General features: G+C 35.5%; 1 protein-coding gene across 1 annotated transcript; it reads right to left on the bottom strand.

The window, feature by feature from the left end:
* Positions 1-770: 770 nt before the first annotated feature.
* Positions 771-21,202, bottom strand: LOC128988404 (uncharacterized). The gene is made up of 3 exons (XM_054409657.1): positions 21,191-21,202; positions 18,920-19,021; positions 771-1,875 (listed from the first exon to the last, which is right to left on the bottom strand). The coding sequence occupies exons 1-3, from the start codon at positions 21,200-21,202 to the stop codon at positions 1,489-1,491; spliced, it is 501 nt and encodes a 166-aa protein (XP_054265632.1). The 3' UTR covers positions 771-1,488.
* Between the last annotated feature and the right edge of the window lie 2,266 nt (positions 21,203-23,468).

Raw genomic sequence — 23,468 nt, 5'->3', positions numbered from 1 at the left:
AAGAATGAAACCAGTATTTGCCTGTGTCTGTTCGATTCAATTAAGTTTTTAAACTACACCGGAATCACCAGTTCGGCATCCATGTTTAATATTGCAAGGAACGTGTACATATTAATGTATTGATAGCCAAAGGTATACCTATTTAATGTTAATAAAATAACTCGATTAACAAATTCAAAAAATTTTCATTGAGGATAAGGTATATTAAAATCAGTTGATAGAATAAATAATTACATTTTAATAAATAAAATACTGTAACAACAGACTAGATCTACAGTACACACAAAGATTTATATACACACACATACCCCAAAAGGGGAAAATTTATTATTTTATCGTGCAGTAAAATATTAGCACAGCACTACTACAAAAGAAACAAAAACAAATAAAACGCCTTGGTTAATAAATAATAATATTTTAGTCATTAATTCAACAGCAATATCATAAGTTAACTATTAATAATTTAAATAAATATGTTTCTCTTAATATAAGAAAATATCATAATGATTTTATGGTACTAACCTAATATCAAAATAGTATATTGAAAATCATATAAACACAAAACACAATACTGAAGTACCATGATTAATATCAAGTATAATATCAATGTCTTGTCAAAGCTCTGCATTGGCATACCTGTCGCCATAAGTCATATCATTTCAACAATATGCTTGGTTCATTATTAATAACAAAACTAATATGTTAAATCAAACGCACCAGCTCAAGATTGTTTAAAAATACTACAATTGTGTACAATAAGTTGGTAATTAATTTACCAAACACTTACAATGGAAGTTTCCTTAAAAAGGCACATAACGTATGTAAAAATGCATGTAGTAATATAAGGTACTTGGGTTTGGAAAAAAACGATCCACCAAAACAATACAATACTATCATAACAACCAACAATGGTATAACAGTCTTCAATAGTGTAAAAAGAGCAAAGGACATCATTGCCAATCGAAAACTGTAGATCGGAGAGCGGAAATGACTGTTCTTGTAATACACAAGATGTTTCTTAACACAATTATTACCATTATCATAACACACAGATGAACTTTTTGGTTGAATGTAAAATGTTTTCAAGGTTGTGTTTGCTTTTTAGGTTGTTTTATTTTTTATTTGCTTACTATGTTAGTGTTTTATAGAAATGCCAACAGTGAAATCATCTGATTTAGCTAGTGAGAACGAATAAGCGAAAATTAGTTATTTTGCTTACTGTTTACAGGTTTGGCAATGTAATTATCACCCAAACGATATTAATAGTCAATATTACTAAAACCGCTTTGTCGATGTATCTTGCCGAGCGAGGTTTTTGGGATGAAAGATACCGAGGATTATTCTTTTCTATGGTTTAAAACCCGCTATTATTTTACATTGTTAAACTTTATATTCAGATCCCAAACGATTAAACTTGGAAACAAATTTTAACAACCCAATGAAAACAACATGGCAAAAACAGCATCTTAGAGTTTTAAATCAAGACAATTACTGTCTATCCCTCCCATCTGTCTCCCAACTCTTTCCATTCTGATGTTCATACTCACTCTTCCCCTGTTCTCTTTCCCATCCATTGTCCCTTGGGCTGTGTTCCTCTTCATACAAGGAAGTTGCTACTTTGTCACTGTATCTGTACTGAAGGTCCACCCCACGATAGCAAACCATCTTCAGGGTCTGAGGGTTCGGGGGGCTCACCTCCAGAGCCCTGATGTACTCGTCGTAGGCCGTCGTCATCTCCAAGTGGTGGCTGAAGCTGATAACGAGCGGGTGGAGAGGATTAAGTTGCATGTCGAAAACTAGGTGCTTTAAAATGGCTCTTACCCGTTCATGATACCCCTGGAACAACAGGTCATGGTCGTCTTTGGGGGAACTCATCTGAAAAAGAAAAAAATATAAGTGTAAAATGAACATGGATATTGCAAAACGCTACAAAAATATTAACAACTTTGTACAGAACTAAGGTCACGGGCCGTGCGTCGCAGAAGTTCTTCGTCCACTGGAGCGTCACGTACGGCGCCGGTAGAAGGTAGGTTGACTCAACTTCATGACTGTGTCATCTACACCTGGACCTTCTACCGGCGCCGTACGTGTCCGATGTTTATTACGCGCTTTTTCGTTTTGTGTTTTGGCCAATCAGTGTTAAATGTTTCGTGTACATGTATATGTGTTATTTTTGGTGAACTTTAAACCTCATGACGACCATTCTATGGAATAAATCAATGCAACTATTTGACCTGAAGATGTGTTAATATTAACATGAAACAGCTGTAGTCAACCAACTACAAACCAGGACCACTTGACGGATACAGGTAATTTAAACCTTCTATTGTTAAAATCAGTGATCCAGAGGCTATACCATAAAAATGAAATTGCATATTTAAACTATTTTAGTGGCAACGGTATAGTATTTAGTCCCTTAAGGGGCATTTGAACTTAGTAATATATGGTTAGTTTACGAGTAGCCTATTGGATCACCGTCTATGTTGGCTGATTGTGCAAACCGACTTATTGGTTAAATTAGGAAGAGTTCACGCGAGAAGGGCTCATCAGCAGGAAAAGGAAGTCCGCCTGCTTCAATAATGTACTGTACAACTAGGGAACAAAGAGCATTTACTGAGAAGCATTGCTCAGTTCGTCAACACTTAATAGATCGGTCGAGTCGCCACACAGAATAAAACAGATTGTGTGGTATATAAGTAAATCCATTTTGAAAGAAGTCCGAATAAACCTTTTTTTTTAAGTTAAATCATTTCGAAAACCCGCATAAAATAACTTAGAAACAAATACTTATACTTTGCTTGGAATTCAAAATCACTTTCCACATTCTACAATAATTACAACAGACCCAATGTGGGCGTATTGGTCTTGGTCAATACGGCCAGGGACCCCCTGAGGCAGGACCCCTGCGCTGAACTGCAATTGTCTGGAGAAGGTCATTTACTATGGAGCGAACGTATCAATCTTGCGAAAGGAGAATAGATCAGAGAAATTTAAGTTCAGAGAAACTGGTGTTGGAATTTGGAGTTACTCTTTGAATATCATTTAAAGGTGACGCCAACCATCAAAGTTTAACAGGTTTACAACTTTGATAAAATAACACTAAAATTACCTGAATGTTCGCCTCAATATTTAGCTTAATATTGACAGAAAGTGACATGGGACTATTACAAAGTATACATTAAACAATATTTCCATTATTATGTATAAGGAGAAAGCTCATCTCCATACAGCCGAGCTATTCGAAAATCGTCGATTTCCAGCCTAGCAAAACATTAGTTATTTGTGTAACTACTGTAGTAGTTTCTCGAGTGCAGCAAAGGCAGTTTGCACTCGTGTTACACATTATATTTTTCCTACAGTCACTATAAAGCATATAAATAATTAGTCCTTCAAACACTATACAACACGTTTTTAGGTTCAGCTGGCAACACAAATAGGTGCCCTAGAGAAAGTAGTCCCCGGTCCGTATCACTCCGCCATTTTTCCTCGGCAAGCAATGTGCTCCGCGACTTGAGAAAATAGTTCCGTATATTTTAGTAATTTGCAGTGGTTTCCGCGCCTAAAAAATGCTTTAAAGGTATTTTATTGTTTATTATTATCATAGGAATGTTTTAAACACGTTTTAATGAAAATTCCAGAAAGTTCAGAAATACCGAAAAGACATTAAAAAAACACGTCGTGTTAAAGATAAACTATAAACACGAAATGACAGGTTAAATCGTAGTTATAATAGTCAATCAGCTGCTCATAGTATTATTATCCTTTAAGTGTTGCCAACCTATTTCCAAGCGTACACGGATTACGTGCGTAATAGAACCACGCTGTTTTGTGTTGTTTCGTTGGAATCCTGATGTGCGACAAAGTATAAACCGTACGACAAAGTATAAACCTTACGACAAAGTATAAATATGCAGCAATTAGCAGCTTTCTGTACTATAAACAGTACAAGGAAGCCAACTTTGTCGGGTGACTGTAGGAAAAGGATTTTGCCTTTCCCAAACAGGCCAAGTTTATGTTTAGGTTAACAAGAACAACGTTTGAATTATTTTATTACTAGAAATAGTTATCAACAGCCGACTTTAAAATATATTGCCAACGTATGTTATGGCAACCTTAAACAGAATCACTAGACTATAGAATAGTATTTTATTATTTAAAAACAAGAAGCTTCGTATGATTTGTTTGCATCGTGATGAAAAGTATTGGTGACTATTCGAATTATACATTTTAGGGGTTCGTTTTCGCCACATTCCACTATCTTGTGCCGAAATGGGTCACTTTCGGAACTGGTAGTAAAATATACATTGATTTATGATTGTAATAAAGTGGAAAGTATCATACTGTATTAGAACTCTTTCATTTTCTTGATAATCCAGATCAGAAGTCTTCGATTTTAGGTACAGGATACATCTATTATTAAATAAATAGAGTAACGTTTTCTATTATTACCACACGTGAAATTTTACCAAAACTATTACAGTAGCACTTCAGTAGAAGGCAATGAAGTAGTGGACACACAGTGGCAGTGGAATAAAGAGCCGTTATATAGTATGGTGGCAGCTACGGAGGGTAGAAGTTTTTTTTTTAGCAATTTGTTACTTAAATGTATTTTGTGTTTACATACAATTACATGATGTTAAAGAAAAACATAGGGGCCTCCAGGTCAATTTATTTTATTAGTATGAATGATGCCACCTCATCCGTTCTCCTTACTCATATCCTGACCCAGGATGCTGTGTTTTTGTTCCGAAAAACTATTTATTGAAATCTACAACAATGTTTGACACAATCCTCAATATTAAACGACACAATGTAACGTGTCTCTTTAACAAAAGATAAATACAATGACCACAACTATAGCTTACACCTTACAAGTGTAGTAAGGGCGTTTTTACATCATGCAGGTGAATGTTGTGCAACGAGCGGAAGCGAGTTGCATAATTCACCTAAGTGATGTAAACACGCTCTTGCGTGACGAGTAACGAACAAGATTTTACCTGACCCAACAATGTGCAGGGGGTTACGTACAATATTTTTCATTATCCATTTCACTCATCTTCTAACAGTAACGTTAATTTAAAAACAAAAGCTAGGTTAGGAAAATTCCTTAGAGCATAACAATAACATTCAAGCGCACAGCTGGTTTCTAGCGTTGAACGTCGTCGGCTCCATAGAGGTATATTTTTTTAAGTTGAGCACTTAATCCTACTAATATTATAAATGAGAAAGTTTGGATGGATGTTTGTGACAAGTGAACGCGAAAAATACTGGTCGGATTGGGCTGAAATTTGGCATGATGATAGCTCACATTCCCGATTAACATATAGGCATATTCTTATTTCAAAAATCCTTTCGGAGTCCGCCCCAGTGGCTATGGAGTTTCCCATGTTAACCTTATGAGAAATGGAATTATTGAATCTTAACAGCTGTTTTAATTAAACAAGTTGGTTCTGTTCTATGATGTTCAATAAAGTTACAAGGATTACCAACAGGGTGCAGCACTATTATTTCTTTTACATTTATGACAACAGCTAATTTGCAACCAAAAGGTGAGTGAGCGTAGCGAACGAACTTCAACCTGGAGGCGAGTTAGCGTAGCGAACGAGCTAACCTGAAGGCAAGTGAGCGCAGCGAACGAGCTCCAAGCTAAAGGTGAGTGAGCGTAGCGAACAAACTTCAACCAGGACGTGATTGAGCCATGCGAACGAGATAATCTTGAAAATTAAGAAGTTACGGGGCAAAGCCCGCGGGTTACAGCTAGTCTTCTATATAAATAAAATTAGAGTTTTGTCTGTACATTGCTCAGAATTATATATATTTAGGTTATTTTTACGTTTTATACATTACAGAAGCAGAAACAAGTCTTATCTCTATTTCTGTCTGTCTGTCTGTCCGTCTATCTGTCTGTCTGTAATACTCAAGATGGCATTTTCCGCAATCTTCTCCATGTAAACGAGAGTACCTATCAATATCCAAGTCATTTTAATGTATTCACTGGATTGGCGAGAGTGTCTTTAGCAATTAAAATATGGCCTCACTACTTTGTAAATAAAATTACAGACATTCAAAAATGAAGTTTTGTGCGATTTATGTCAAGTTTTCGTCCAATTTTTATCACAAATCATCTATGAAATAACGAACAGCTGTTGGGATCAAGATTATTCTTTCTAGCTGTCAGTGTTATGTTTACAAATGTTGTTTACAAATACCGCAACCATTTCCGATCACGTTCTGAAAGCAAATCCCAACCAAGTGAGATTAAAAACCTTTTTCTTACAAAACGGATTTAATTAATCGCAAGTGTAATATTATAGTGTAACCGTAAATGAAATTAAATAACTAGGCATCATCCAGGTCAGGAACCAGAAATTCTTTGTGTATAAAATTGTTCTTGATTTTTGATAACCAGAAAAAAGACCTTGAATCAGTGTTGTATAGGGCTGGGACACTTAATGATCGTCACCAATAGCTTACAAACAAGGTTTCCACTCATTGACGGCGCTTCAATGGCGATTGTAAAGTAAAAAAATCACAACTGCAGTGGGTGATTGTAACAAAGGTTTACGGATGATGCTAAACTCGCTTTTCCAGTGTGTCACTTTCTGTTTCTACTCACCGTGTGATGCAATCGCTGGACCATACAGCCAATAGGCCCATAGCCCATCTCTTGGGTACGTACGCCTACCTTTTTATTCATAACAACCTTTTCGACGACGATCCTTGATACCGGTACTTTTCCATAGAATACATGGCCTACCTACTTAAGAAATAAAATTACAAATGTCCAAAAACCCAACATTGTGTGATTTTTGTCACATTCAACTGACTACTATAAGATCTCCTTGCGAAGATCAGGCACACAGCTAGTGTTATTTAAATGGGTGTCACTACCTCACCGAGTGAGTTTTTTAAACTTTACTTCACGTGTGAAGTAAAGAAGATCTATACATCACGCTTGGGATAGGGAAGTTAAACATTGCAGGTTAAGTAAAGAATCATAACTAACTGCAGATATTTAATAGCGTGTAATTGGTTATAGAGAATATTTGCTGTTGTTTCAGTTATAAGCTCAGCTCTTTTTTCTAGGTAGGCTAGTAATAAGCCTAGTTCCACATAACCTTTACTACTAAAGTTATTAAGTTACTAGTATTAAGTTATTGGTTATATCACCAACTGCATTGTACATTCAACAGTTAAATTCAAGTAGAAAGTCCTATAGCCTTTGAGCCTTTACCCCAATACCGATCTACCTTTACCACAAACACTATTCCTCTTGACAATCCCAACTCCCGACTGTCCGCACGGTTAAATCACAATCAAACTGTCTGCAAATAAACAAACTGTCTCGCGCGGGCTTAAGAGCTAAGCTCAAAATACGATCGGTCGAAGAAAAGGATCAAGTCGAAAATAATTGTGGGGCGGCCCCGCGGGGAACAACAGCTCGAAAATCGCCTAAGAAGGGCAGCGAGGCGCTCACGGGACATCTGATACGATTGCGGGCAAACCACGAAACAACCGTCCACCTTTGTGACAGACTTGAAATCTTGTTACGTTTGTGTCGATTGTTGGGATGCAACTGGTAGAAACTGGAACTCTGCTGGTAGTTATGTAGATGACAAAGATTATTACTTACAGCATGTATCAATCCATCGAGTTTTAATAATGAAAAAACAGATATATCATCCGCGCTTACATTATTACAAATATATATATACTCGTGTGTATATATATATATATATATACATATTTGTAATAATGTTTAAAGGAACTCCTATCCTGAGTACAGGAAGCTTCTTGATGGCCCTTCGAAACTGGACCTAGCTGCTCCTTGATGATTGAGCAAAATAAATTGTCCTTGCCAAAGAAATACCTCTTTCTGATCAGTACAAAGTCACACGGGTCACTCATCCTTCACATTTGGGTTTAAATGTACCTTAATAGCGTCCCTATCACATTTTATAGTGTAACTCATGGCGGAAGGAATGTATTTTCCTTCCACCATGAGTAGAACTAAACTTCTCACCATACCTTAAACCTCAATTTTATATTCATAACTATCTAGGGGCCCTGACTAAAGAAATAGCCTGTCTAGGTCAGTAAAAAAGGTACACAAGGCATCCAAGTTCATCCTTCAAATACGGCTAATCGTGTCCCTACCTCAACTGTTAATACAATGGTAATGATAATCATTACACAGAATTAATGTGTGAAATGTTTGGAATTCACGTGGTTTATGAACAACAAACGTCCTCACAGTTTAAAAACGGAAAGGCCTAAAGCCTGGAGCCAGGTCTGGGATGTGTGTAAAGTCTGCGCAGCGCACTTAGCTGTATTTACGTGCGCATTTACACTGCAGGGTGCTCTGCGCATGTCTGATGATTTACACGCGAGGATTATGGTTATAGCGGGAATGTCCGCCGCCGGCTCACCGTACAGCTTGGCACTTACTCTAAATTAATAATTGGCTTACGTCGCGTCCAGTTTGTAAAAGATTTATGCAGGATTGTCATTACCTATACTCTGTTACAACTTCAATGTTGTTGGTTCACTGCATTTCTATTTTGGGTTAATCATATTAACTATTGTGATACCTCGTACGTGCCTTTAATATAAACACAGCACAATAGTAGTTTGTTTTATGAGCTATATCGAAATCTTGGTAACTAAGAAAACTTGACAAGCAACACTTACGTAGTCTTAAATGTCCATGCATACCGGTAACTAAAGGTCGATAATAGCATAATAGTTTTTAAGTATATGGAATAGGCGCAGGTAAACTGAAGGAATAATTTATTTAGTAGGTCAACTAATATATCCCTGTGAAGATTACCGTTTGTCTTTTGTCTTTTGAAGACAAAAGGTACTCTTCACAGAGATATATTAGTTGACTTACTAAATAGATTATTCCTTCAGTTTACCTGTGTCTTCATCTATATCATTGACTATTGGATTAATAGTCAAAGTCTATATTCATGCACTGATCTTGACAATTAAAATAGCTATTTCCCGCTACCGTTTTTTTTTTTTTTTTTTTTTTTTTTTAGCTATCATTTATAATTTTCCGTACTCGTTTAACTTACCGCACTCAATTTGAATTTGATTATTTAATTGCTCAGTTTTAATTTTACACACTCGTTTGACTTTAGCGTATTTCAGATTAACCACTTGGGTATTCTGTGCTGAACCCAAAATAGTCAGCACGTAACCGATTACCGAAATTGTGAATCCTACATAATGTCAAGAGGACTTGCCGGTGACGATTAGCAAAAAACGCCTATACCTCTGATCGAGGTATTCTCCAAGCAAAGCTCGGCCACCACATCATCCATTGAGCAATCTCCGTTGTCGCCTCGGGTACTGAACCGTACAACTTAACACATTGTCCAGTTGACTCGCTCAGTCATAACTCTTCTGATAGATAAACCCGTCAAGCCAAGGTAAAGGAGTTGTTGCAGGGAATCAATCAGCCATTGTCCGCTGCCGGCAGCCAAGCATAACCTGGACCTCGTAAACGGTAAATTGAGATGTCCTGTGCTTTACTATTACCATTACTGTCGCCCGAGGTAAGGTGGACGAGTCGAAGGAAGCCGTAAAATGTACACGCGCGTCAACGAGAGGCTGAAGACATCAAACTTAGAATTGTCTAGCCTAATGGGAGAACTCTGTATATTAAATGAACTCTGCAAAACTGAAAATATTCCTTTACCTTAGGCCTTCTAGTGTTCAAAGACGCTAGAGGCAGCAATGCTTGTGCACGGATACAAATTAATTCTCAATTAATCCATTAATTAACTATACAGGTACTTTCCTGAGGGAACATTCATGATTATCGTTGATTTTTTCGATATGTCGATATTTTATTTTTGATCCGATGTATCAATTTTGACAAATTGAAACATATTCTATTGGCTGAAAATTACGATAAATATTGTTCAGTATCAACAAACAATTCAATAATATCAGTGACTCAAAACTAACCTAACCTAACCAAACTTGCTGTAACATTTCTTTACCCATATGCCCTTTCTGTTATTAAAAGAAATTTTAATATAATCTATATAATTTAATATAATACAGTTTAATATAATCTGAAATTTCATTATCAATATATTTTATTTTTGCCTTAGAAAGATCAAATATCTATGTAATATAGACACGTTTTTGTTATAGTCTGCTACATATCTTCCTAACTTTCTAAAGTGAATCTCGTTTCCACGATTGCATTTTATAATAGCTTATGTCTCTTCTCTTTTCAACGGCGAAGTGTACGATCAAGACGCCGGTTACTGGTGCTGAATTACAACTGACATCAATCAGGTTTGCAAGTGATTGTAAATCACGGTCGCTTTCCAAGATTCAGTTAAATTTGCCTTGCACCTGAAGCTGCACGTCGTTACAGAGCCTGGGGAGGTGATTTAAGTCCCAATAAACAACTCCTGTGTGGCTGATAGCAAGTCCTGCAGGACGGTGTCCAATCATGCCGTAAACAAACGCCAAGACGTGCGGCGGCTGTTCCGGCGATCGTATCAACATCTCAGAGGAGAATAATCCGACCAAAGGAAAGTGTGAACACTATCTTTTTCCAGGAAATTTGGAACTCCAAGAGCTGTCTAAAGACTCGTCCATAGTTGTTGAGTAGCACTTCAGTGTTAGCAGTGACGGTATTAAGTCAATGGTATTAATAGCTACTGGTGTTAATAATTGAACGGCGTATTGTTATTTAACTGATTATTCTTTGATTAAATGTTATTGTTGCATTTGTGTTTAAAGTGTGTTCCTTATGTTAAGTGTGTGATTCTAGTGTTATGTGATTAATCTGTAGCATTAATATTAGTGATTGAAGTAGTGTATGGATTTCATATCATATCACTATGGATATCATATGGATATTTCATATCACTAGAGACCGTTGTATTTAACCACAACGGGCTCTGTTGCTAGTTCTATATATTAATAGACAAGCATATTTATTGAAAACCATTTTCTCAGCTCCTGTGCATCGCAGGGAAAATCTACGCATACTGTTAGAAATATTTTTGCCTGCAGATGTGCAAAATCCCTTTAAAATATGCTCAAAAATCAGTACTAAAAATTAATTTAACATTTTACAAAAATAACATGGGTCTTATGGGTTGCCATGTTGGTGATGAAATAAGAACAAAATATAAACAGAAAATCTAAATAAATGGAAGAAACTACAATCACGTGTTTTATGTACAGCGTGGGGTAAAAATAGAGAAGTTTGCACTATACATACTTTTGGTCGAGTTTTAGACCACGGGGCGAGCTCTAGTTGCAAAATATTCTCATTTAATTGTCAATGTTAAACGCTCATAAATGCATTAATAGATAATCATTAAATAAAACTGTAGCATACAGCAACCGTTAACGACACATTCACAACACTTATTACTTCAATTTCGTAAAGGCCTATAATTACATCTATCGATTAATTACTGGGGTCACCGTGTAAATTATCCCAAAATCACGAATGACCGCAGGCTTGGGGAATTATCATGTCTAAAACAAACTTTGGGAGTGTAATGGGTGCCTAGGAATAGCGCCTGAGGCTCTTCTATCTCACAACCTGCGGGTGACAAAAACCTACAGTAGGCGCTACTCTATGGTCAGCTGTCTAAAAGTGGAAAAGGTTAATTGTTGTGTTTAGCGCTGCCTTTCTACCAGAACTATGTCTTGATCGTTTCTTCACCCAGGATCGTATGGTAATCAGTAACTCCAGGGATTTAGATGCGAAGAAAAAACTGGTTTCGATGTTTTGTATATCTCAATTAAAATGCAAAGAAAAATATTCAATTGAATGAATACATATGAATATGACTAATGAATGGTTGTAGGCATGAATATGAAATTGATTAGTGGGCTGGAGAGGTTGAGCACAGACTATAGAATTCTGTTATTCTATAAAGTTAAAGGTTTACTCTATAGGCTGTGGGTTGAGCCTGTTGTAAGTCTATTCGGGTGATGTAATGTAGCAGACATAGGCACGTTTTAAAGATGCATATTATGAGGGAACGAGTATTTTTAATTAGATATATGATTTGAACATTCTTGTTTTAAAATGATACATGCATGAAACTACTAATGGTACCAGCGTAGAGTACACTTATCATATGTAAATGTGCCCAGACGTTAATTGAAATGTGTCATACATACATGATGTGGACTTTTGCTAACATTTCCTGCAATTTTCCTCCAGACATAATTGATTTTAAGACATAGACATCAACAAATAATAATAGCAAAAGAGCACTGTGCTTGTGTTTGCGACTAATAAGATGCATTGATTTAAAATGTATTTGAAACACGACTATTTACATAACAAACTTAAGTGTAGAAAAAAAATCCCTAGCATACATAATATCACTTGCTGCATAAATCACAACTATTCAAATAAAGTCGTCTAGTATGCAATTAAAATTCTCTTCTCTTGTTCGTAAGGAAAGAGAAATACCACAAAATTGAAATATTTTGCCTAAAACACAAGTATTTACTTTAAAGGCTAGATTGTAAATGGTAGTTGAAAATATCATCTATTATTTAAAAGAAATTAGAGACACGAGCATGCAATTGATGGCATTTTGCCTAATAAAACCCTGCACAATGCACGTAACAAATGAAGGTGAAAATCCAAAGAACTTTTCTCCACACTAGTGCACGCTGCGTAAAACAAGACGATTTACATATTAGACAAAATCAAAATATCATCCACTCTTTGATTCAAAATGGACTACCAGACCGGTACAGTATACAAAACATCACGTGCTACTTAAAACTGAAATATTCACTCATATAATTGAAAGGTTTAACTCAACATCTATTCTCGTACTGAAAACACTAATGATGTGCAGTATACACCAAAGGATAAATAATACTGTAGTTGAATTTATTAAGTGTATAAGGCGTATATTACCAGTTAAAAGTCTCGTAAAGACCTGGCAAAACGAAAATACACCTCTTGAAAGAAACGATAAATACAAAATATCACACGCCTATTGAAACCAATAATTAGGGAGGAATTCAGATTAAGGTGTAATCCAAGACTCTCAAGACACGAGAATGTTCCCACCGATAACAACACTGCTACGAGCAATAATCCCCAACGCCGGACCTCCATAAAATAAACAAGTGTAATCCTCGAATGTGTCCGATACCCTCCTCCTCTCAACTGTACAACCTAACAACTTCATTATCCCCAGGAACACCCACTTGGCGCTACAATACGATTTATTGACATATAAATCCCTTTGTTTACTTTTCTCCGCTGATCAGCTGTGTTGTTTCTCTTATTTACGAGCGAGTCCGATCTAAAACACACTTGATTGTTGGGCGGTTCCCCTTATTGCTATCTGATTGTTGCCCCTCGGTAGTTTGGGAGGGCAAAATGTCTAGAACCTATTTCATCGTGAAATATATGGGATTGGAAATGTTTTATTTTAAAAGGTGTTTTGACGTGGCGCGGTTGTGTTTATGACTTATGTAGAATTACGGACATACTGCATATTTTGCTTAGTAGATACTTTCTGAACTATATAAATCAAGGAATCGTGGTATTCGCACGATAATTTGGTGAAACATTTATTAAATCTACGAATTTGTATAAATACATTTACTTCCCAACAAACGCTTTTCCGATCATATGTGAATCTTGGATGAACGAAGATCCAACGCCACCTCAGCCTTCTGGAGGAAGCAGTAGACAACCTAGAAGGGGATGCGGAATACTACCCCCCAGATAACCACCCCCTAGGTGAAACGTGACGTCACGAAATCTGCCAACTAACCAATTGGGAGCCGTGTCCACGACTGGAATACTACCCCCTTAGCAAAATGTTATGCTATGTAATTGTAATTTTAATTCAAGTAATTCCGTTTGATAACAGAAAAGGTATGTGGGGAATATTATACAGAATTTTGAAATGTTACAGCAATATTGGTTGGTTAGGCTAGGTTAGTTTAGAGCAGTATGACAACGAAACTTGAGTGTCCGTTAATTGAAAACTGTCAACCCCGATCACTGACGTCAACATGACGTAGGAACCTACTTCGGGGAGTAGTTTTCTGGGGGGCAGTCTTCCGGCAACCCACTCCGGAATATAGAGCGAGACGCTGGTGAGGCCTATGCCTATTCGTCATTCTATGGTACAAGCAACTATGTTAAAACTGAGTTAAGAAAAAGGTCTAAGTTAAGTTTTTTTCCTCATCTCGACGTTGGGTGGTCACATCCCAGACAGAGATAACAGTAAATTAACCAATTATCACAAATTAACTCATTATCAGACACGCTCACATAATCAGCCCGGAATCAGTTTACTTCACAACACATTCAGACTTTATATATAGTAATGGACAGAGACTCTTACAGACCACTTCCTGAGATAGTATAGTGGGATTCGAGGCTCCAGGTTGAAGTCACAGCCTTGAGATACTATACACTACATACCATTGTAGTCAATAATCTGAGACACAGATGAAATGGCCATAGACTTTATTTCTCAGTTATAATCAGCCTATATTATACTTTTTTGACGTTGTAGATGGCGAGCCATAGCTATGAAGCATCATACAACAGCTGACTCGGTAAAACCATCTGCTTGTCAGCTGTGATCCCAGCTGTCACCGGCCTTTTAAATATCTTTGCTACTAACTGCAGTTCAAGATGATTGTTATCCGTCTTTAGCCAGTAGGCCTCGACCTCGAGTACTTAATACACAACAACAATCTAATAATCTACACTTCTCCAAAATATCGTGGTTACTGCAGATCATTGTTATCATTTTTGTATTTTACTTTGTCCTGTACTTTCCTACAGTACGAACGTTTTTAACCACGATGATGCTACTCAACGGGATTTTATTTTGTTTGAACCCCTTATGCTTTACGCTCTCCAAACACAGACTTGAGCCCGTTGGATTTTTTTGTTTGGGGTTACATGAAAAGTCTAGTTTACTTAACTGTTGTAAACTCTGAAGTTGAGTTACGGGAGAGAATCTTTGAGGCTGCAAGAGAAGTAAGGGAAAAATTGACGTATGAGGTCACAGTTGGCACAATTCGCAACACAGGGCCTGCTTGCCGGAAAACGGAGGGCAAACTGTGATTCCACCTTAATAAAAGTTGTGCTTCGGACAAAGTATTTCATTGATTTATTTAATGTGTTAACTATCCTTTCGTATTAAAAGTGTGTATTGTGTTTTTTACTAATGTAGGCCTATTGTGTTTTTTTTTATAATCAATTTTCCAAAGTCTTAAAAAAAAACTCTTAGTTTGATGAAAGTGAAGTCTGGTCAATCATAAACTACACAAACCCTAGTCATCAGCGGTCAGCTCATAAAATAGTGAGTAAAATTCATTATTTTTTACAATATCTGTTTTGGCTTAACCGTGATTTATCACAATAGTTTGTAAAATTCACCATGGATTTGACAGTAGGTTAATGTTGTTATACATCATTGTAAAGCCCTTTAAATAAGGAAGTTTTTAGTAATATTTGATAACATCACCGGAACTCGGCAACCGAGAAATAAAGCTCTGAATGTTATTTACATTTTCGTCGATATAAAAATAATTTTGTTAACGAAGAAATTTAAATTTTAAACTTTTCCGTACCCCAACAATTATTTGTTATATCTATTTAAAATTTTGTGAGGATTCTGAAAATTACATTTAAATTGACAATAAGTGCATTTTTGACAGAGTAATATAACCTTTTTCATAACAACTACAATAATTCTTTGTTTGAAGTTCATTGTTGTAAACTACAATAATCGTTGAACAATTTTAGTTTATTTGTTATTCGCTGGCATTCTGTCACCATTATACCATGTAGTTTAAAGCAAATCTTTATTTAACACTTATGATCGGACACCCTGTATACTATGTGAACAAACAAAAACATTAACTTTCTTACTAATAAAACAAACAGAAATATACTTATATACATACTATTTATAGCCCCTACTATTTATGCACTAAAGGCAAATACATATACAACTTAGTTTTTTTAATTGTTGTTTTTAAATTGAAATATTTGTATATCAGCTTAGAATTAGGAAATTTAACGTCATTCAAATATTGTTTATGTTGAGGGTAGGTTAAGTTAAGAGGAACTTGGTTATAAATATACATGTAATGACTATGAAACGCTCGTAAAAAGTTATTCATTAGAATAGAATGTGAAATCTAAAGGAAGTGTCTAAAGTTATAATACAGATAGTAGTACAGGTAGTAGCTACCTCCGGATTAGGAAACATCATAACCAATCACCAATCTATGGGTAGTAATATGAAATTATGATTTAAAAAATTGTGAAAAGGCAAACAATGGTGTGAACAATATTTCTCTCAAAATGGCAAAAATATACAATTAATTATCTCCTTAAGAAAAAAGTTTCAATTTTTAAGGTGTGTGGCCAACTCTAAACACATGTTAATTGTTCAAAAATGTTAAAATGATTCTAGTAAATGTGAACTTTATAATTTCACTATTTTTTACACCAAAATCTTTCAATACAATTATTCACATCAGCGAAATTTTAAATAATTAATTAGGGTTGGATACAGCAACAGATATACAGTCTCACTTATTTCATAAAATCAATAATCAATGAACCATCAAATATAAGAATAAATAAACATGTCACATGATTGTAGAGAATATTATATGCCTATTTATAATCCAGCTGTGGAATTGTGAATTAATATGGTTTTACAGTTCAGCTTGTTTACATTTGGGTGGCATAGCAAATTGCAAACATTGTATGAGTTCTCATGGCAGCCATGGAGACCAATCAATATTTACTTTTAAAATCCTCACCTCAGAACTTTTAAAGTCAAAGGGGCGAAGCCCACGGTCAGTATCGAAGTGTGAATAGTCCTATAAAGGTCCTTGGTATGGTAGCTATATTTTTGTATAATTTAAGCCCAGTCAGTTCAGTAGTTTATGCGCCTATTAGTAACAAACATACAGACATACACCACTAGATTTTTATATAATAGTATAGATGTAATAGTATAGATAATATTTTTATAATCAGTCATAGAAATTACTTTAGAGTGACTCTTTGATTGAGGTTTTGCTGTTTATCTTTTTGTTGATTATTCTTTTATTACAAGTTGCAGTTTTACTCGATTTCGAGCAACAGGTCATCTGGTTTTTTATAATGGGTGTTCAATAAAGAAGATAATAAATTGTTGATAAGTACAATCCCGTTCATACCTACATAAGATGTGACTGGGACGGTGGCGTCGTCCTGTAATCCAGCAACTTGGATTTCATGAATTCCGGATATTTATAGGCATGCACTGTGGGTGCGATACTCCCTGGTGTTGATTAACCATTAACGTCTGCACTAGTGAGTACTACGGCGATCCGCAGTACTATCACGATAATTAGACAAATTCGTTCATTACAAGGAAAAAATGGGGTTCGGATTCCACTATAAACCCCTTAGTTGTCATTGGTTGTATGGGATATTCTTTAACGGCTGTATCTAAGGAATATGTCGGCCTTAGTCACTGTATTTTTTCTAGTATTCGTGGTCACTTACAAGAATACAAGATCGCGCCACTCATCTTACACTCATCCCCATTCATCCTTGGCATAAAATACCTACTTCGTATGGTTGCCATTCCATATGAAAGTATCTAAAGAAATAATGATAACTAGTGTACATATTGCTCGTATCCTTAAGTTAGCACTTCAGTAAGTATTACATAAATTATTTCAAAACGAATAACAGTCATATTTACAATGAGTTTCAACCCTGACAGCCATAACACAAAATTGATTTAACTACCGCATTAAAGCAACTAAACTTTCTTTCCAACGATATTCTGCTACTGACAAAGAATTTATACCAGATATTATTGATTGTCAAAAGGCGTAGCATAACTTATTGTTCCCAACATTATTGGAGGATTCAATAAAGTTTGGAAATGTTGCACCCACTGTTCAGGTTCAATCCTTGCAAGCGTATTTTTCCGATACTCAAAATTTGTTTATGGCAGTCCACAATGTTTTCCCATCCTTAGCGTGATTAATACAATCTATAATATTATTTTGAAATGCTATCTTTTTGTTCTAACACACTAAGGTATACCTCCTGCTTGCCTCTAAATATGCCTGCTTGTTTATTAATAAATTTGTTTTTCTAAACAATCTCAGTAGACTAAAAACTCTGTTTCTAAATGAGAAACATTCCCTGGTGTAACCAATGTCCAAGTCTAAAATGAAATTATTTGCACTGTACATGTGTCGTAAGACTTTGGACATCATTCATGTTTGGCGTCTTTGTATATTGACAATAATTTTTTTCAGTCGGGATAAGATTGAGTCTAGAAAATCATTTACTTCAAAACATTAAACAAAAATCAGTCCTAAAAATAGATTTGAAGCGGTTTACAGAAATTTATAATATTACGAATCATTTCTCTACTTCTATACTACTAAATTTACAGCGGGCTACATGTTTTTAAATGGTTTTTAATTCTAAATACACTAGCATTATTCGAAACGCAAAAAAACTTGACACTTCCGCACAGGAATAGACATAGCCTATCTGTAATTAACAAGAGAGTAAAAAAAACATAACATAACCTAAATACTACACTACTCTCTACTGCTAAGTTTACATAGACTGAATAGAATTATTACTCATCCGTGAGTGTTCGGGAAGAAATAAACCAGGGCAGAACTTAAGCAAAATATAGCCTAAATTCCCGCCAATACGATACAAATATAATTTCCAAAATCAAACAACCATTGAAAATTAAAATAAATCAACCTTTTCAATCAATTAAAATAGGGTATGAGAAAGCATTAAGCCAAAATAAAAATACTACCAAACACTTAAATCAAGTTCAAAAATCAGTTTTAAAATAGGTTATGTAGGTGAAAAGCTTACCTCTTTTACTTGCTGTTTGCTGCCTACAGCTTGGTAAGCGATATGGCACGGGCTGTAGGGATAGAGGGGTGGGTGAGACTGTTGTAGGGTTGCAGCTTGCAGCTGTGAGGGGAGAGTATTAATAGGTCAATGTACCCCCACCAGACAGCTGAATAATGCTAGCAGAAAAAACTCGCCCAGACACAAACACATGTTCTAACGAATTCTGCCACTGCCACCGCAATAGCGTCGACATTCGACAAGTATATAGGACGATTCCAGTTCTCCCGCTTACGGCATTCCTTTGGCAATAGATAAGAATGATGGGATCTTAACAATAATACCATGTTGTTACCATCGATGTATAATGACTGTTACAAGGCCGCGGACTTCGTAGTGGCAACGTCGCAAGTAGGGTTGTAATAGCTGTTTTGTTTGGAAGCAGCTTAAGGTATTTTTTGTATTTACGAAAGCTTGGTTACTGGACTATGGAAATATTGTCTCCGCTTTAAATGTACAGACACAGTATAGATTTTCAATTCATATTGTTTGAGTTTTCAATTATGTATGTTTTATTTTCAGTACTTTAAATTTTTGTTTATACATTTAAATTTGAATCAATAAAGTGCGAATTAATGAGCTGATGTCTTCTGTCTGTCATGTTATCTTAAGGGACGGCTGACACTAAACGTTACCTTTTAAACAATAAGTTTACAACGTGTGTAAACGCCTCTTTCACACGAAGCGGCGCGCGCCGTACGGCGTCCGCCGCGCGGCGCTGCGCCGGACAAGCGTGTGTCTTCACACTAGTACGGTTTCGTGCGGCGCGCGCCGTACGGCACTCTTAAATATTTATTATTTTCTGTTCAGTTGTGGCTTTTAAATGAATACTCCACTTAAAAGTTGAAATAAAATGAATGGGCTAATTTTAAATTTAATAAACTAGTGCACCTGTTGCTCGAATTTGAGCAGTTGCAAAATATTAAAGGAGTTTTTTTACGAATAATTGTCACAATTTCCGTTGACGTGTGAGAGTAAAGTCAAAGATAATGTAACTAATCACTCCACTCCAGTTATCGAAACTGGAAACGAACTCACTCTGAAAACGAACGCTCACTCCACTCCATCTATCGAAACTGAAAACGAAAACTCTTGTGTGTATCATGTGTGTACTATGAACAGCTGTAATTAATACAAATTATTTGTCTGTTTAACCTCAGAGTAATTTAACTAAACAAAATCTTGTCTTCATAAGATATACATTGGGATTTTGATGGCCTGAGGGGCAGAGCCCGAGGACTTTTACTACAGGAATTGGTGAAAGGGGGCATCTACACAAACAATACTTAATTTTGACACATCGTTTGTAAAAATCCGTCCATTATTAACGGAGGAGTAGTATTTTGTAGAAATCGCCTTCACGTATTATATAAATGTTTCATTGCGTATAAATTACTAAATTATTAATTTAATACTAAATATTCTCCTCTAGTTATTAAAAGAAAAATTTTGTTTTGATACTTTAAGTTGGCCGATTTGCATGGGATGAACATAAAAATATATGTTTTGTAATAACTTAATATATTTTGTTAATAAATATATTATTTTCCGATACAACGAAATATAATTTCTTAATTAACTGTTGCACCCTCTTGGTCAGGTAGTTTGCCTAAATTGAGACAGCGTAGGGGTTGGGCCGTGCGGCGCGCGCCGCACCGTGTGAAAGCTCCCATAAGAACCAATGCACCTTTACCGAATTGTGCGGCGTGGACGCCGCGCGGCGCTATCGTCCGGCTCAAGGTGCATCCGGCGGTAACTCCGGTAATATACTCCCATAGCCCTACGCCGGATCCGGCGGGCGCCGCACGGCGCGCGCCGCGTCGTGTGAAAGAGGCGTAAACAGCCCTACTTTGAACGTGGAATGTAATATTTTAAAATTACTTTTAAATTATAAAAGGAGAAATGTTAAATTATGATAATAACCCTGATAATTAAATTTAAAAATTAAATACAGTACTTATAAACATTAGTTACTATATTTTCGAGCACTTTATGGACCTCAGCAATAGGCAATGCAACATATAAAAACATGTATAACATATAAAAAATACATATAAAAAACAAACTATAAAAATAACATTCAAAAAATGTTATAACAAGAAAATACCACTTTTTGTTATTTCAGTTATATTTAAGGTTTGAGTTATTTCAGCCATGGTTGAAATAGTTCAAATGAAAATTCAAATATTTGTTCTATGCCTAAATTAAGTACAATATGGGGACATAGTTTACCATATGTAGCATAACCGCATGACACAGATTTACAACTTTGCTAAAAGATAATTAACTATGAGAAATTCACCTGTCTCAAACTGTGACAATCATTTATTTTAAATCGTGATAAACGAAGGTTAATAAAAATTAACTGTTTATTAAAATTGATTTAATAAAAATACGATAAACATAAACATACAAAACAAATCTTAACAACAAATCGCCTTATTCTACTTTTTAAAGCTAAGGCACGTATAAACAAATTATTTTACTACTATTTACAACCAGCCTATCCGTACAGTAATACCAAGTAATTTTACAAAATACTGTGTTGGTGTTATAAATAAATTATATTTTCACAACATTTAAATGAAAGGTTTATAAGCAAGTTTCTCATTGACATTTTTACTTTAGGACCTTATACGTTACTTTAAGCTTGCAGTATGAATGCATTCCAAATTCGTAAATTCTAAAATAAAAAATCAATACAGAAATTATTGTACGTTAGGGGGGCGCAAACAATTATGATGTAAATTAACCTATAATTTTGCCTAAAGCTGTTTTATACTATATGTAAGAACCTTAACTAACGATAACTAAATACCTACAACACTAACACAATTGTTGGACTAGAACAATATACCTTGCGGCATTTCTACACGAATAACATTCGTATCTAAATAGTTTCAGTTTACTTAAGTACCTTGAAAGTCTTTGGAGATGTCACTGAAACTTTATGTCACAGCTATGTGATTTAAATTGATTTGAAAACGAGTTGTAAAACAATGTATGTCAGTGAATTGGATTTGGTTATGTTTAATTTAAATAATTATAACGAAGTATAAGGTATATTGGAGCATGGGTTTAGTTAAAATATTCTGTAACTTTATGTATAGTGATGTCTATATTAATACAAGAGCTTTTAATTTTATATACATGTTTCAAGTATGTTTTTCAATATTTCGTGGTGGTTTCGATGTTTTACTTCACTGGCTGGACGTTCAAAATAGAGTTTAATATAGAAGATGTTTTTAGCTGGACTATTTTATAGTTGAGGTTTCCTAAAGGAGTTACTAGTTGAAGCTCTCAGCTGAAGTTTTTACCTGGAAGGAGTTTGTAGATGGTGTATCTTCCTGGAGTTCCAAGCAAGGGTTTCTGATTGAAGCTTGTAGCTGGAGCTTCTGTTGTAACTCAAACTGGAGTTTCTGGCTGATTATTAGCTCGAGTGTCTCGCTGCAGTTTCTGGAGTCTGTTTGTCCAGTACCCTGGACATGAGCCACTGCTGGTACTCGGCCAGATGTCTCCGTAGTCCCTGGACAGCAGGGTGAGTGTCTGGGTATCTCTCTTGCTCCACCAGGTACCTGAGGGCCTCCTCCATACAGTCCAGATAACCTACCATCTCTGGAACAGGAGACATAGGTTGTTATATTTGATGTATTAGTTCTCGTAGACTAACTGCTTTCATTATATTTTCAAGCTATTACCGTAGTACTCATGGTAAGATCTGGACCGATTTACTTTTTCGTTTTGAAGTCCCTAGAGGCCAAAAACACCATCCGTTCAAATTCATATATATATATATATGTGTGTGTGTGTGTCCGTTAGCGCGATAACTCAAGCAAACATGATCAGATTTTGATGAAATTTGGTATAAACGTGTAAACCAACATTTATTCAAACGAGTTCGCGAACCAGCATTATCGGGCTATGGGAACAGGGGTTTATAGGGAATTTTATGGGGTAAAAATAGGTTTTTCCAATCTTTGACCCTAAAAACCCAAAATTTCAAAATTTCTTTCCATACCATTTTGTAGAGCTTAAAAAACAAATAATTTAGTATATTAAAGCGTTATTGTGTGCCTAATAGTTACGGAGAAAATTCAAAAAAATTGTAAATTTAAAATTCCCATAATATTCTTATGGAGAATAAGTCAACTGTTGTAGTTTGCTTTTTTATGAACATGTTTTGGTCAAATTTGGAAAATACATTAATTTCTTACTAAACTATTAACATTTTACAACAAAAAACACTTTTTTACCCTCCCTGTTGCAGCAAACCTAATTACTTGTTGAAATAATTCTATTTAAATAAGGAATACATTTTTAAGGAGGCATTTTAGTGTAAATGCAATCAGGCAAATGGAAATTCGCTTAGTCTGCAGGTTTGCTGCGGCGGGGGTATTTTATACATATATTATCATAGTTAGTTTTTACAATAATTATTATTGGTTTTGTTAGAGAAAGTGATTTAACAACCTAACAGTTAAAGGAACAAACTTAGCATGAAAAAGCTGGC

The sequence above is a fragment of the Macrosteles quadrilineatus genome, unplaced genomic scaffold (assembly GCF_028750875.1).
Source record: "Macrosteles quadrilineatus isolate MER2022 unplaced genomic scaffold, UCM_ALF_1.0 Scaffold_3__2_contigs__length_128488019, whole genome shotgun sequence".
Classification (NCBI taxonomy): domain Eukaryota; kingdom Metazoa; phylum Arthropoda; class Insecta; order Hemiptera; family Cicadellidae; genus Macrosteles; species Macrosteles quadrilineatus.
Note: the sequence above shows the minus strand (reverse complement) of the source record. Positions and strands in the feature narration are given on the sequence as shown.

Excerpts from the sequence above, each read along its gene's own strand:
- LOC128988404 (XM_054409657.1), bottom strand. Across the intron at positions 1,876-18,919 it reads GCAAACAGCAAGTAAAAGAG|ATGAGTTCCCCCAAAGACGA; the intron begins GTAAGCTTTTCA and ends TTTCTTTTTCAG.